Consider the following 16,884-nt stretch of genomic DNA (forward strand, 5'->3'; position numbering starts at 1 on the left):
TAGGACAAATATCTATGAAACGAATAGAAGCATTTTGTGAGTGAGAGCTCATTTTGGGCATGTTAATGGCTCTTCATGTTGAAGAATGTATCTTATAGATGAGACCCCTTTCTCTGTGTCTATTGCACATGTGTCAAACACAAGGCCCGCGGGCCAAATCCGGCCGGCCAGGCCTTGCAATGTGGCCCGCACCGTGCTGTCATCACTGCACTCCGCTGTCAGTTTATGACATTGTCAGTTTATGACTGTTCAGTAAACCATTCGGCCCGCGATTTAGGCTGGATTTTAGATTTTGGCCCCTTCTCTGATTGAGTTCGACACCCCTAGTCTATTGGTTTAATGTCCTTGGGTCTGCCTTCTTAAACATGGTGCTTTATTTTTTTCTCTCTGTTGAGCAAGGTTTAGGGAGGAATTTCAGCTTCAGAGGCAAAAAAACTCTTTGTTTTCGCAAGTGCTCATGTAAGGAAAAAGCTTAGTCATCAAGCCGTGAGCTCCAGCCCACAGTCTGTAAAAGCCCGAGTGTGTAAATCCATCCGATGCAGGCCTGTAAGGGCAGCTTCCCCCGGTTCCCGTCTCATCTCTGAGAGAGCTTCTGCGGAAGAGAAGCAGGCACTTCTCACATCCTCAGTAGGTCAAGTTCATGGCCGATTAACGGTCTCTCCAAACGACCGACACGGGTTCTGCTTCTCAGGAAGACTATTAGTGCTGCTTACCAGAGATTATGTTAATTGGGTGATAACACCCTGGAAATGAGGCCAAGTGGTCACAATGGCGACCGAGACGAGTCCAGCGCGCTCAGTGGCCCGCGGGCGCCTCTGAGTTGGGGGGGTGGGGAGCTCGCACATTGCCTTGAAAGGTCCGGGTTTGGCAGCTGTGGAAACCTTGGCCCCTTCTCTGCACATCTGCATTTTATTAAGACTTCCCAAAAGGAGTCTGCATTGTGCAAACTCCAGATCGGATCTATCTTTTAAATCCTATGGCTTTGGTGAATATGCTGGGTAAACATTTCCATAAAAGGTATTTTAAAAGGGATTTTTTTTTTTTTCCAAAAAATAAAGGCCACAGTAAGACATTTTGATTTGGAAATGAGGGGCTGAGTGAATTTACTAGTCATGTTCTCAAAATAATGTAAGCAACCGAATGTGTCCACTTAAAGATAGTTCCGTCCCGGTAGAACTTCCGCTCCACGTAGGTCGCACTGTCGCGGCTGCCAGGGGGACACGGTGCTCGGAGGGCCATGCCCCGGGCTGGGTGTTCTCCTGTTTCTTACAAATGTGTGCGACTCAGGGGCATTGGACATAAAATGCCCCTGAGTCGCACAGAGGGAGGCGCCGAGGCCTGCAGACGGCGAGCGGCAGCGCTGACGTACCAACCCAGACCCTTCCTTCCCTCCAGAGCCCGTGCCCTTTCCACATGTATGCTGCCGGCAGGAACCAAGCAGGACATTCTTTTTTTTAATATATACATTTTATTGATTTTTTTTTTTTTTAGAGAGGAAGGGAGACAGAGAGTTAGAAACATCGATGAGAGAGAAACATCGATCAGCTGCCTCCTGCACACCTACTGGGGATGTGCCTGCAACCAATGTACATGCCCCTGACCAGAATCAAATCTGGGACCTTTCAGTCTGCTGGCTGATGCTCTATCCACTGAGCCAAACCAGTTAGGGCAAAAACAGGACATCCTTTTCAAAAGTGAGACCGCATCCCAGAACCGCGGGCAAATACTAGTGAGTGATGGGCAGGAGACCACGAAATCCGAGTGGTTAGGTGGGAATCGAGTGCGGTAAATCCTCGCGGTTCCTGTGGCCGTTAATGTCTCATTAGAATGAGCCGGTCTGTGTTCAGGGAACTACATCAGACCAAGAAAGACAAATACTGTATGATTTCACTTATATTTGGCATCTAAAAAAAAAAAATAATTAAAAAAAAAAAAAACAACACACACACACACACACACACACAAAAAAAAAAACAAAAAAAAAACACGAAAATGAATAAGCAAAACAAAACAGAAACAGACCCATAGAGAGAACAAGCTGATGGTTGTCAGAGGTTGGGAAGAGTGACATAAGGTGAACTTAAAAAAAAAAAAAGAAACCAAGATGCCTTGACATTGGGCTTAGGGTGCCAGTCCTTTAAGCCAGGCTTTGACAACAGAAAATGAAGCAAAAGAAAATAGGTCACATATACTAAATGCTCAAAACTCAGACTGGCTTTAGCCTGATCCTCAGCACTGGGGCAGCTGGAAGACTGTATATTAAAAAAAAAAAAAAAATGGGGCGGGCTGAAACCAGTTTGGCTCAGTGGATAGAGCGTTGGTCTGTGGACTGAAAGGTCTCAGGTTCGATTCTGGTCAAAGGCATGTACATTGGTTGCGGGCACATTCCCGGTAGGGGGTGTGCAAGAGGCAGCTGGTCGATGTTTCTCTCTCATCGATGTTTCTAGCTCTCTATCTCCCATCCTCTCTGTAAGAAAATCAATAAAATATATTTAAAAAAAAAAAAAAAACGGGGTGGGGGGGAGGGTGAGGGGAGATGAGCTGGTCTGCGGATCTGATGATTCAGGACGCTCGTCAGGTGAGGTGATGCTCTCAGAAGGAGAATCTGGGTCTGCCCCAATCTCTAGGACAAACCAGCCCTTCACCGGCGCTGCTTCAGCTGGCATCAGTCACCGGTCAGTTACTGTAAAGCTCATGGTCTCCACACACCGTATGCAAGCTGTCGTCAGCACGTGTGACACTTTTGCAAACTTAGAAAAAGACTCCTCTTACTCAAGAAAAAGGAAGCTTTTTTGCACATCAAGCGTCTATAATTCTCAATAACAATGAACACAGCAAGTGAAAAGCAGACCCATATCAATTGTGCAAATCTTACTGTTGAACCTAAAATAATAGTGTTCTTGAGATCTCAACATTCACATTTTCTAAGATGTAATTCATTTTAAAATTGTTCCATTTTGCTTTCACAGACACTCTATGATTTGTGATAGTGTTCGTCTTCTTATTCCTGTTTCTCATTCTCTTGGGAAATGGGCACTGGATTTGACAATGTTCCATGTGACATTGTAGACTTTTATCTTAGAACTAGAGGTCCAGTGCATGAAATTCGTGCACTCGGGGTGAGGGGGTTACCTCAACACAGATTGCGAGAGAGCACAGGCCGAGGACCCCACCAGTGCAGGATCGGGGTCAGGGAGAGACATGGGAGGGCTCCAGGGTGTGTCTGACCCATCTTGCTCAGTACTGATGGGCCGGACCCCAGCAGCAAACTAACCTACCGATTGGAGCATCTGCCCTCCCCCCCAGGTGGTCGGTGCACGTCATAGCAAGCAGTTGAGAGGCCTTAGCATATCATTAGTATATTATGCTTTGATTGGATGAACAGACGGCCAGACACTTAGCATATTAGGCTTTTATTATATAGGATGGTTAACGTTTTTATAATACTTGGTAGTAACAAGCCACAAAAGTTTAGTAGCACTTAATCTTGGCACTGACAAAACTTCCAGAAAAACAATAGCAGTATATAGCAATGTAATATTTTCTTTATATATTATTGATGGCAATAAATACTAACAATTATGTAGTGACTCATGTCACAGTGAAGTGCTTATTAAATTTAAATAGGGAATTGACAGTAACATCCTGATGAACAACCTGGACTATCTAATGTAGCCAGTATATCAATCCAATAGGATTTTTTTTTTAAGTATTTTATTTCAGACAGAAGAAGTTACTATTTAGAATGGACAATTTATGTTAGATATTAGACTGATAAATTGTTTCAATTATAAAACTGGTTCCCCCTTTATATTTCTGCCGGGAATGAGATGTAGCAACTTAAAAAAATACTTTGTTTCCATCAAAAAGCTATTCTCATGGTTTGATTTTAAGAAATGTTTCAACCATCTGCTAGAAACCTTATTGTAACAAACATATAAGCTGTCCTTCTTCGGAGCCAACATATATGAAAAAAAAAAAAAAAAAACTTCAAAATAATGAGGATATTGCCCTGGCTGGTGTGGCTCGGTTGGTTGGGCGTTGTCCCTACACAGCAAGGTTGCCAGTTCAATTCCGGGTCAGGGCACATGCCCTGGATTTCTGGCTCGATCCCCAGGAGGGAGTGTGTAGGAGGCAGCTGATCGATGTTTTGCTCTCACATAGATGTTTCTCTCTTTCCCTTCCTCTCTCTCTAAAACTCATTAAAAAAAAACCATTTAAATAATAACAAAAATATCTACATGTGGAAGTGGTCCCCTATATGCCCTTTTGCCTGCACAACCTGTGCACCTGTCCCAGCCGTGTTATCCAGACTGGAAGGTCCAGGCCACTAGGCTGGGCCCTCTGAGCTCCATCCTGAGTGACACGTGGAGGCCCTGAGATCTGTGCTTTAGCATCACTGACAGTGCAGCCTCACTCCCAGTCCCCACCAAGGCTTCCGGCCAATCCCTGTGCCTCGAGAGCCACGCCTCTCAACACCAGCTCTCCTTTTTCCCAGCAAGCTTTTTTGTTTGTTTTTCAATTGTTTTGTTTTTGTTTTTTGGTGTGTGATTTGTGTGTGTGGGGGGGGGGGTTGTTTGTTTGTTTTTGAGGAAACTTATTTATTTCATAAGTAACTTGTGTTTTAGGAAACCCAGATGTTTAAGAAAAGAAAAAAAAGAGGAAATGGAAATTACCTATAATCTCACCCACTTAAGAAGGACCCATCGCTTAACATTTTATTACATTTCCATCTGGTTTTGTTTCTGGGGTGTAGCATATAATTTTGACAAAAATTATACTCTTCAGCATATGCTTAGAGCCCTCTTTTTTATTTGCCCTATGCCTAGGTCTCTGTGTCAGTAAATATACTCTTCCAGCGTTATTTTAGATCTGGGTCATCATTTTCTTAGGCAAATGCACTGTAGTTTCACGCTCAGTTGCCAACAAGGTTTTTCTAACCCAGTTTGACCAGCCCACCCTCCAGAACACTGTCTGGCACATAGTGGGGATTCAGTCAACATCTGCTGAGTGTATCTTTTCACCCCAGTCAATGGAACAGAACAGGTGAAACGGACAGGCGACACCGCCGTAGCCCAGGGTCACGCCCAGCCCAGCCACTTCCTGCGGGACTGTGGACAGAATCCTCACTGTCTCAGCTTTTTCCCTCAGCGCCAGCAACAGCAGCACTGCCTCCCGGGCCAGTCGTAAGGATTGATACGATCCTGGGCGTGGAACCCTTAGCATGGAGCTAGCTGCTGCTGGCCCTCGGTAAATGGTAGCCGTAGTTACTACTGTTCTCTCTTAAAAAGTGGGTTCTGCCCTGTGCACCCCTTGGCTAGCTCCACTCCCCAGTTTTGAGGCCCCTCTCCTCGTTGGGACATTTTGGAATCTTCCGACTCCTGTTTCAGCCCTCACCCCTCTTCCCCCACGGGGAAAGAGAGGAATCAGAAGTTCTGGACATTTCTGTCACCTTATCATTCAGTTCCAGGGCACTGCCTAGCCTACTGAGCACCTACTATGCGCAGAACACAGCGCAAGGCATGGTGGTAAATGAAAGGATTTGCACACAGAGGTTCATTCTCTCAACAGACACTGGTGACATGTGCAACTGGAAAGGGCCAGTTTCCCTCATTTCCGAAGGACTCAGCACAAACCAGTGAGGAAAAAGGACAGCAGCTTAATAGAAAAATGGGTAAAGGGTCTGAAGATAGCATATTTATAAAAATCTTTATTATAAAATACAGATACAAAAAAAAACAAAACACAAATGCATAGCTTAATGAATTAAACTTTCTAGCACTTTCTCCTGAGTGACATATATGTACAGGCATCCCCCAAATATGTATACACACACTTTGAATAATTATAAGGCAGTGTTCATTAAAATACATTGCATCTTCATTTAACAGACCAGCTGTCAAAGTGTGTGCCTGCATTTTGGGGGACACGCTCTGTGTGTGTCTGGGATTCGTCGGGAGAGGGTGTCGGGGTCTATGAAGGAGCTCCGGCTTGTCCTTCCGGTCCCAGCAGGGTGCCCCTTCCCCTGGGAAGCCACTCTGGCCCTCGGGCCGAGCGAGGGGCCGGTCAGATGGCTTTGGAGCCGCCCATTCACTCTGTCCGGAACTGGAACCCCTTCCCCACTCCCCACACCCACACCCACATCCGGGGCTCTGAGAGGCAGAAGCTGCATCACTTACTACTATTCTTGCATCTCTAGCACTTTGCACAGGGCCTGGCTCACAGTAGCTGCTCAATAAATATTCGCCGTTTAATCTGTTTATGCAATTTAAAACCATTTAAGAAGTGTGTAAACAGCGCCACCTATGGGCAAATGCTTTTAACACTACATTTTAGATTCTGAAACATTTTGCACTGAAATTAAGTGATTAAAGTTTGGCTTTTTTTTTTTTTTTTTTTTTTTAACTTTAGAGATTGTTTCATTCTTTGGGGCCTGGGGCCATTTATCCTTTCATAAATGTTAAAATAGTAAATGCTGCCAGGACCGGTTTGGCTCAGTGGATAGAGCGTCGGCCTGGGGACTGAAGGGTCCCGGGTTCGATTCCGGTCAAGGGCATGTACCTTGGTTGCGGGCGCATCCCCAGTGGGGGGTGTGCAAGAGGCAGCTGATCAATGATTCTCTCTCATTGATGTTTCTAACTCTCTATCCCTCTCTCTTCCTCTCTGTGAAAAATCAATAAAATATATATATTTTTTAAAATAGTAAATGCTCATATTCGTACATTGCTTTGGTTTTGAGGCTGTTAGGTAAAGAGCCCAGAAAGGTGTGTACCGGTGTCAGGATAGTAACCGCCTCCACGCACCGGGCCCTCGGTCACACGACTCAGCCGATTCTGACAATGCCCCTCGGCGTTTCATCGCTTTGTAGACGGAGGAATCGAAGGCCCGGAGGGAAGTGGCTCTCCCGGCTGGAGCCCAGGTCAGCCGACTCCACCGTCCACACTCCGCCCACGTGGCGCGCTGGGAGCAGTGGGGGAAATGTCTACGAAGCAGCAGTTTTTGTCCCCAATAAGGTGTCCAGTGCCTTCTACGCCTTTTTAATAGATGGATCCTCAGTGGCCCTATTTCTAGCCGGTGGGGGCTGTTTCTGTAAAGAACCTTCGTTTGCGGAGGATAATGTTTTGACTTCCAGCAGGAATTTTATGGCATCGGGCGCAGTCTTTGGAAAAGGAGCAGGGAATGTGCGCTGCGGACTGAAGTTTTTACAGGTGATAAGTCATGAAATGGAGCTGTTTTAACCCAACCAGGGTCACGGGAAGGCCGCCTGTGTTGGGCGAAGCTGCAGGCAGAGGGAGCCTTGGTGCTGCGCGGTGGCTGGAGGCTCCGAGGCTGGAAAGCTGAGTGTGGCCTGGACCGAAGGGCAGGGCGGTTAGACTCCTGGAGCCCTGGGCACAGGGCCCCTCCCACCACACCCCTCCCCCAGACCTTGGGGAGCTGGAAGACAGCAGGAAGGTCGGGGACAGAGCAGAGAGCCTGGAGAAGTCCACGTGGTGGCTGGCAGGTGCCAGGCCATCCTCAGGGAGGGATGGGCGACCCAGAGAGGGCCTGGGGTGCAGGCAGAGTGGAGTCAAGCCCACCCCAGGGGGCCAGGCGCCAGGTACCAGGCAGCAGTGTCTCCCCAGCCTGACCCGGTCCCACAGGCTGCTGGAGTCTGAGGTGGGACAGCAGAGAGGAAGTCCCTGCAACTCCAGAGGTCACAGATTCCTGGCCTGAACGCAGCAGGGGCAGCGCTGAGACCCCGCCCCTGCACTTACCTCCTGACAGGAAAGGCAAAAGGGATGGCTTGGCAAATAGGGCGTTAGAGGAAAATGAGGGTGATGGGCTGGGGGGCTCGGGAGCAGGGCCTGAGGCGCCCGCAGGTGGAGCGGCACAGACCCCACTCTGCCTGGGGCTGGCCACGGCACTGGCCGCCTGACGGGCAGCTGTGGCAGAGCCTGACCGGGGCTCCTGGCACGTGTGAGAGCGGCGTGGCGGCGTGGCTGGACTCAGTGACGTGGGCAGAGTGTAAAGGTCCATCAGTAGGTGGCTCAGGGCCTTTAGGCCAAGGTCAGACGGGGCTTTTCCTCATGGGTGTGCGTGCAGTGAGGAGTTTTCAGTGCCAGAGGTCAAGGTCAGGAAGCTGACCCTGTAACGGGCCCTGAAAGCACATGAGCAGAGTGCAGACAGCCGGCAGCATCAGCAGGCCCCTCGCCCCGAGACCACACGCAGCTCCCAGAAATCCAGGACATTGCTCACTACATCGCGGGCGAGGGCAGTTCTGCGGCTGGTGTTTCAAGCTTAAAATTAAGGAGAAAAGTCACGAGGGTGATACCTGCTCAGGGACACACAAGGTCAGGGAGCTCATATTCCTCCGCGGGCTCACGCTCCTCGAGGCCTTATGGGTGGGTGTCTGGTTCTGCCCCCGAAAGTGGGATGTTAAGTGGGGGGGGGGGGGGGCTGACGGCCAGGAAGGACGCTTGGATGCCGGCGCCTGGCTGACATGGGCTCACGTACCGGCTCGGGGTCAGAACGGGTGCCCTGCCTGCCCGGCCTGAGCTCCCTTCCGCGGCCCCGCAGGCGCTGTCTCTGGCTCCCGGCCTCCTCGGACTCCTCGCGGGGGCTCGCCCCGCCGGGAGCTTGCCCAGAGGGGCCCTCTGTCCCTCTGGGCCCGGCCTTGAAGGCTTTGGGGGATTGCTTCCCGGGTGCAGACACGGGATGGCCTCAGCCTGGCTGACGTCCACAGTGGGGTCCCACATCTCCGATGACATGCCCCCCAATCCTCACTGTTCTTTCCTCCTGCCCCCCTCCCGCCCTGTCTCCCTCCCTGGGGCCTCCCTGCGGAACCGGGCTCTGAAACTCCTCACCACGCCCCTCGCCCAGGAGCCTGCTCGCTTTAGACAGTTCTTTCAGGGCCGTTCCGAAGGGCACGGGAGGAAAACAGACACCCTGAGCGGGGCCGGCCCGCCTCGCTGAGCCAGGTTTCCTCTCCAGCCTCACCGCTCACCAGGAGCACCGCTTCGGGAGGAAGGGGATTGCAGCCTCCGGCCCCGGGTTGGGAAACACTTGCTCCTACTTGCTCCTTGTTAGTTGTGTGGTTCTGTTCTCCTCGTTCACACGTACCTTCATGCAACATGCAGGTGACAAGCCAGCTGGCCACGTGGGGTCTCAGGGGCCTGGGCTCGGCCTCCCTTTAAACTCTGCTTTTCTTTTCTCCACAGCAAACCCAAGGAGCCCGTCTTCAGCGCGGGTAAGTCTGCTGCCCCTGCCGGTGCCCTCACTGCCCTGGGGCCAGGCACAGCTCAGCGGCAGCCGGGCAGGGACGCTGTGACACCAGAACTCGGGTGTCTGTGTGGCGAGGCTGACGTTGGCCGGTCTCGGGGGGCCCACCGCTCAGATCGTACAGACTAAACCTTGGCCGGCCCCTTTAAGAGCTGGTGTCCGATACGTCCACCAGGAGGAGGGAGATGCCGCGGGCAGCGCAGGGCACTGGGGTCCTCAGACCCGCCGCCTCTGCCTTCCGCTCTCGGGGGCCGGCATCAGCGTGTGCGTTTCCTGGAAGGAGCGGCTCCTGCGCACCACGCTGTAACTTGTCCACAGGAGCTTTTCTTCCTCCTCCGGCCTCGGGTTCCTCACCTGCAAACAAACAGCTCCTGTGGACCTCTCCTAGGTCTTTTTAAACACATTTCATAATAAGGTGCACGCTATTTATAGGGCATTAACCTTATTTAAACGTGCATTTAAAATGCAGAATAAGTGACACGTGAATCGTTGGGTAAATCCACTGGAGTCTGGATTTCATTTTTGCCTTCCCCATGTTTTCCACCTGGAATTGAAGCACAGAAGTCAGAGTTCCGGGCGTGCCAGCCGGTGCTGCCGTGTTTCAGGGATCGTGAGATCCCTCAGAGCTAGGCTTCCCTGTCTGAGTCCCTCAGATGTGTCCAGGGTTTTCTGGGGGGAAGGGAGGGAGGCTCTCCCACTGAGAGCTAGCGAGCACTTGCCCGGGCGGCAGGCCCCCTGCAGTACCCCACGTCTCTCTATCCAGCCCTTCTGTCTCTGTCTCCGAAATCCCAAGGGAAGCGCCGGGTGACGCACTGCCAAGGTAGGCCGCCTGCCTGCCCCCATAGCTCTCCGAGCCAAGCTGTGGCCCGGCTCCAGACGCAACTCCTGCGCCCAGCAGACCCTCTCCCGTGTGACAGCGTTTCTGCGACGCACACACGTGGCTGGAAGTTGAGCCCCTGAGCGTTTTACTGAGGAGCTATCATTTGGGTCTTGGTCAGTTACTGGCTGATTATGGGAACTTTCCCAAAAAAATCTGGATAAGCCTTGAGAGAGCTATAGGACAAGGCCTGGGCGCCCACTGTGTGAGCTGGCCCCACTGTGTGAGCTGGCCCCACTGTGTGAGATGTCCCTGCACCCCTGCTGGCCTGCCCGGCGCTGCTGGGTGTGGTGGCTGTGTGCTGTCACCCTAACACACCTGAAAAGCCTTGCTTCCCTGCCGCGTTGGGCGTTAGACGTAGGACAAAACCACGCCAAGGCTAGTGCTTTTCCTGGGGCACAGACAGTAGCTGAGATTCTTGCAGGAAGTAAACCTCAGTCTGAAGCCTCGGTAAGCAGCACCTCCTCCAGGATACACAAGTAGATAGACGGGGTCACACTCTGACAGCGATTAAATACAGGCTCTGTGTGCTGCGGAAGCGGCCCCTCGCCTACAGTCCGCCTCCTCCCTCACAGGAGAACCGGTGGACTCTGCCGGGTTAGCGTGAAGCGGTCATGCCGGCCCCTCTCTTCGCGGCATCAGCCTGCCGGCTGCTTTCGGTTCTTCCGGGAGCCTTGCAGTCTGATGAGCTCAGACGTTGGCGAGGGAGTAAGGAAAGGAGAGAGTTGAGGCCAGGAGAAGAGCCTGTTCGGGGTCCAGAGCAGGACACATGTGTGGGTGGCCAGGAAACGCAGCTGGCCAGAGGAGAACCCACGAGGGTGGTCATGGCCGGGCAGTTAGACCTTTTTTTTTTTTTTTTTTTTTTTTAATATATTGTATTGATGTTTTACAGAGAGGAAGAGAGAGGGATAGAGAGTTAGAAACACCGATGAGAGAGAATCATCGATCAGCTGCCTCTTGCACACCCCCTACTGGGGATGTACCCGCAACCAAAGTACATGCCCTTGACCGGAATCGAAACCCGGGACCTTTTAGTCCGCAGGCTGACGCTCTATCCACTGAGCCAAACCGGTTTTGGCCAGACAGTTAGACCTTTGTATCCAGCAGGTCAAAGACAAGTGAAGGATTTGGGGCAGAGACTCAGTGGAGTCCAGGTTGGGCCTTCATAGGTTTGGCCTCAGAATGTGAGACGGCCTAGGGCAGTGGTTGGCAAACTCATTAGTAAACAGAGTGGCAAACCCTGGTTCCCAAGCCACATTCTCAAGCCAAAGTTTGCCGACCACTGGCCTGGGGGACCAATAGGGAGGCTGCAGTGGGGGTCTCAGGCGGGCTGGTCCCAGTGCATCGGGAGGATGGAGCCCAGTGAAGCATCCCGGCAGGAGCCACAGCCCGGCGGCGGCGCCCTGTGCGTGATGAGCGCGTGCTGCTCTGACCTCAGACCCCGCTGCACCGCAGAGTGAGGAGTGTGTCATGTGCATGCGTCACGCACACGGCACCGTGGAGCTGGCCTCGTGCCGCTGGGCGGCATTGCATGCGGCGTTGTTTGACACCCTTGGGACTAAGACTGACAAACTAACGTGTGACTGCGGCACCTGCGGTACTGGAATGACTTCCTGTTTGCTCAGCACCCTCCTCCTGCGGATGGTTTCTGTGGGGTTACGCACAGATCTCCCTGGTCCCACTCCCGACTTAAGTGCCCCTCGGCTGGTCCTTTGACCCGCAGTCTCGCATCCGAGCCCAGTGAGCGCTGAATGGGAACCCATTGTTCAGGACTGCGCCAGAGCTTCCTCTGGTCTCACCAGTTCATTTTATTGTGAAATGTGAAAGTGGTTGCTCCGGAAAGTTTTACTTCCCAGCTTCCCTCTCTGATGGGCCTTTTGCTCGCTGGTTTTCCACGTCTAGTTTTTCTTGGAGCATTTCCCTTTTTGCACGCATCCGAGCCTGTACTTCCGCCTTGAGGTTCCTTTCGGGGACGGCATTGTCCAATGTAAGAGACACATGGAGATACTGTAACCAGTCACCTTAAACACTGAAGGATAGCTCATGACTCTCCATGTGGAAATCATATACACATAGAGCTCAAAAAGTTTCCGTGGATTTCTCGTGTTAGTTATACTATGGGCGGAGTACCGTTCTCTCCCCTCCTGATGATAAAGCAATGTAAGCACTAAAATCTCTCATGAAAAAATAATGGAATCCAGTTCTTGCCTGCTTTTCACAGCCTCTCATATACTCCATGTGCTTGAGTGAGCAGAATGCCAAAAGAGGACAAGGGGAAATGAGACATTTGTTGGAGTGACAGGGAGGAGCCGAGGCTTCCCTCTGCGTTGAGAGCTAGAGAAGGGGCGCGGCCTGCAGGGATATCTCACCGTCTGTCCTTCTCGCAGAGGAGGGCTACGTGAAGATGTTCCTGCGCGGCCGCCCGGTCACCATGTACATGCCCCGGGACCAGGTGGAGTCCTACAACCTGGAAGCCAAGGTGGACCTTCCGACCAAGAGGCTCAAGCTGGAGTGGGTGTATCCTCGTCCCTTTGCTTTGGGCTTGATGCTTAACGGTGGAAACTCTTAAAGCTTAATGTCTCTTAAGCTTCTTTTTAAAAAAATTCTCTCATTCAACATTAATTTAACAAGATTGGCCGTAAGTCAGCACCCGTAGACGAGAAAAGTTGTGCCATCAGAGCTAGCCATGATGAAGGACGCCGACTTGTCCTTCCTGAGGCCCATGTTTGTGGTCCTCACTCAAGTACATACCCATCGTCTTCCTGAAGAGAGAATATTTAAAAAATGTCATACGGTTGAATGCTTCCTCTGGCAGTTGTGGGAAAATGCATCACCAGTTTCTGGCCTGTATTTTAATTTTTCTGACAGAATACAGTTAGTTTAAAAACGCCTTGCAAAGCAAATTTAGGAGAAATAATCTCAACGGGTAAAGATTAGGATTCTAATGAAAATGAGAGCGCTGAAGGAAGGACGGGTACTCCCTCCCCCAGCCCAGTGGGACTCGGCCCCCGCAGAGCCTGACTGCAGGCTAACGCGGCCTCACTGAAGGGCTTCTGTCCGCGAACACCCAGTCCTAAACGGAACCCCACATGGCACAGCAATGACACCCCCTAAACACTACAAAATCCTCTCCCCCGCCCCAAACTGAGGCCACATGGCTACCGTCCCAGCCTTCGTGGGGTGAGATCTGGAAAGTGAAGGAGCTCCCAGGGGAGACACTGAGAGCCTGTGGAAGGCTGAATTATTGTTGACATTTTATTTTACTTTATTTTATTTTTTTACTTTGTTTTCTTTTACTTTACTTTTCTTATGCTTTATAGGAAGCCTGCAGAGGCTACCTTTCAGCCCACGCGGATTTTAAGACAAAGCAGAAATCCTGCTTCCCTTAAAGAGCTACTGATTGATTTCCGGTTGAATGCAAAGCCCTAAGCACAGGTTATATAAGCAGTTTTAAACGGTTGCTGCTGCCATTTCGCTTACGAGAATTGCCACTGTATTTGAAGTTATGGAATCATATGCTTTAGAATGTTTTCAGAATTAGCATCAGTCCCTAAATTTCTCCCTCTAAAATATATTTTTTATTTTTCAGATTCAGATGTCATAAGCATTTCCCTGCCCCTGTTTTTCTATCTATTTTGGCTCATGGAATTGGAGTTTTTTAAGTCAGTAATTGTCAAATTGGCTAAACCAGATCTAGAAAGCATTATTGGAAAATCGCATTTGCTCAGCCTACTCCCTGTCTATATTGTAGAAAATATAAAACAGTGGAATTCGACCCCAGTGAGTGGCATGCTGTTTTTTTCCAGGTTAGTTTATTTCACATCCAAGTTCACATGTTTTTTGTTTTGTTTTTTGTTGTTTTTTTAAAAAATATATTTTATTGATTTTGTACAGAGAGGAAGGGAGAGAGAGAATTAGAAACATCAATGAGAGAGAGTCATCGATCAGCTGCCTCTTGCACACCCCCTACTGGGGATATGCCCGCAACCAAGGTACATGCCCTTGACCAGAATCGAACCCAGGACCTTTCAGTTCCCAAGCCAACGCTCTATCCATTGAGCCAAACCGGTTTCGGCAAGTTCACATGTTTTGCTGGCAAAATAGTTTTCAAGGTTTGGAAGTGTTCATGCCAAAATCTCAGTGGTAATGAGCCTAAGCAGCAGGGAGTGGTTGGAGGAAGGACCTAAATATTTTACTTTTTATTTGTGCGTGTGTGTGGGTGGTTTGCACCTTTTACGAGTACTTTTATAAAGATTGAGCTCCAAGGTTACAATTAGAAACAAGCCCATAATTGACTTAATAACTGTTGTATGTTAAAGCCCATTATCGGCATCTCAACTTTTTTTTTAAATACTCTAAAACCATGGTCGGCAAACTGCGGCTCGTGAGCCACATGCGGCTCTTTGGCCCCTTGAGTGTGGCTTTTCCACAAAATACCACGGACTGGGTGAGTCTATTTTGAAGAAGTGGTGTTAGAAGTTTAAGTTTAAAAAATTTGGCTCTCCAAAGAAATTTCAATCGTTGTACTGCTGATATTTGGCTCTGTTGACTAATGAGTTTGCCGACCACTGCTCTAAAACAAGGAATTATCAAAGCTCCATGTTTTTTCTTGGGGTAGGATTGATAGTCTCACTTACCATTTTCAGGTGTATCTTGTTTTTCATACAAGCTACAGAAGACACAAAACTAGGAGAGAAATTTGATTAATTTCCCAGTCGTGATTCTAGAACCAGGCCTTCTCTCCCATTAACCCAGAGCGATGGCCACGGCAGGTCCCCACTGGAGGTTTGTGTCTCCGGACGGCAGTGACAGGGAGATGAGGACGAGGGCAGGCTCCGCTGGCCCTGCTGCTCCTCCTGGTTCTGTTTCCCGGCGCCAGGCCCTCACCGCTAAAGAGCAGAGGTGCCCGAGGGAACGTGAACCCCCATGGGCCCGGCGCAGGCCCAGCAGGTCTGAGCAAGTGTGATAATGGAGGTAGACATTATGCAAGCAAGGTAGCGGGAAGGGACGAGAGGCGAACTGTGGTGCCCCGTGTTCTGGCTTTCCTGTGAGATCAGTGTCTGCAGCTTCGGGTGGCTTTCATTCCAGAGGCAGGAGGTCAGGTCGTCAGCCTGTGAGAACACCAGTTTGGCCCAGTTTAAAGGGAGACGAGGTGCAGAGAAGACAGGCATCCACGTAAAATCCCAGCGGCTCAGCATAAAAATGTGCCTGGCCGTCGCCTCCCAGAGCCGGGTTAATAAGCTGAGTCAGAGAGAGTTCATCTGCCGGTGACCACACGAATGTCTGATCTAGTTACCTTCAGTGAGTAAAGCGATAAGTTACCGCTTTTGATCAAGCTTAAATAATTCAGCTTTCAAAATATAATACATAGTTTTGCCTGGCTGGTGTGGCTGGGTGGTTGAGCATCGACCAGGAGGTCAGGGCACATGCCTGGGTGTGGGCTTGATCCCCAGTGTAGGCCAAGCAGGAGGCAGCTGATCATGATTCTTTCTCATTATTGATGTCTCTATCTCTCTCCCTTTCCGAAATCAATAAAATTAAAAAATTAAAAATTTTAATATATATATATATATATATATATATATATATACACATACACACACACACACACACACACACACATATATATATATATATATATATATATATATTTATATAAAACATTCTTAAAACCAAATCTTCATATTGTTAAAAATAAGTATTCACATTAAGCCAATGGCCATTTCCAACTTCATTGCCTTCCTGTTTAGGGAGGGAGATGCATTCCGCCCCGTTTGCAACCTAACGGTATTTAACGTTGTGAAATGGATGGTAATAGCCATGGAGAATGGTCTGCCTATTACATAAAGCTGGCGTTTGTCAGCTCTTGGGAAGAAAACACGTTTTCTCTTGACACATTCGAAGCTACGGGTACAGGGGCCGGGACTGTCGGAACAACCTGTACCTGCTCCCGACGGGCGAGACGGTGTACTTCATCGCGTCCGTGGTGGTGCTGTACAACGTGGAGGAGCAGCTGCAGAGGCACTACGCCGGCCACAACGACGACGTCAAGTGGTGAGTCCCCACGCCGAGGCAGGGGCGCCCGTGTGGGCCTGTGTGCGGGAAAGGCTCCATGTCTGGACATCGCCAAAGAGAAGGGGCCTGAGAGAAGCATTTCGTGTTCTGTGCTGTCCATTTATTAGCTGGCTCCCTGGCTCTCAAGGCACCTCTGTAGTTTTCTATCTTTATAACCCAGTCTTACCCAGCCCTGAACCAACAGCTCTAACAGACCCCTGATGAGAAGCCTTCTTAACACATCTCATGATAACAGATTCTAGTTTGGGTCTTTATTTTTTTTAAAAAAAGTAAAATGCTTTGCCTCGTGTTTTGGGCTGGCTCAGCTGTTCCCATAATTTGTTCACAGCCTTGGGGAGGGGGGGGTGCGTATCTTGGAGGGATGGATGGATGGGTAAAGCAATGGGTTTTTGCTTATGTATTTGTCCTAGGTCTCTAGTCCGTTATAAAAGTCCTGTTGAAAACAGTGATGTCTTTGCTATTTGATATACTCGAAATGCCTTCTTTTAAAGCTTGCAGACTACTAATTAAGTAATTCTGAGATTGAAATGATATTTTCCAGCAAAAAAAAAAAAAATGCTTTTTCCTTGAGTTGAAAATTCTCTAGAGATGAAGGAATTAAGATGAAATGAAATAGGTGCTAATTGTCTAAAGCCATTGGAGTGCTCAGATGATTTACTGTGAGTCTGTAAGTT

General features: G+C 49.6%; 1 protein-coding gene across 2 annotated transcripts in view; it reads left to right on the forward strand.

Moving 5' to 3' along the window:
• Positions 1 to 16,884, forward strand: part of EML1 (EMAP like 1) — a 137,316-nt gene that overhangs the window by 97,120 nt on the left and 23,312 nt on the right. For both annotated transcript variants that reach the window (XM_084887449.1, XM_084887450.1), the window contains exons 5-7: positions 9,198 to 9,226; positions 12,523 to 12,652; positions 16,040 to 16,189. In XM_084887449.1, the coding sequence (XP_084743575.1) occupies positions 9,198 to 9,226; positions 12,523 to 12,652; positions 16,040 to 16,189 (309 nt within the window). The remainder of the gene's footprint in view (positions 1 to 9,197; positions 9,227 to 12,522; positions 12,653 to 16,039; positions 16,190 to 16,884) is intronic.

Source organism: Pipistrellus hanaki (genome assembly GCF_964339955.1).
Source record: "Pipistrellus hanaki genome assembly, chromosome: 1".
NCBI classification, from domain to species: Eukaryota; Metazoa; Chordata; class Mammalia; order Chiroptera; family Vespertilionidae; genus Pipistrellus; species Pipistrellus hanaki.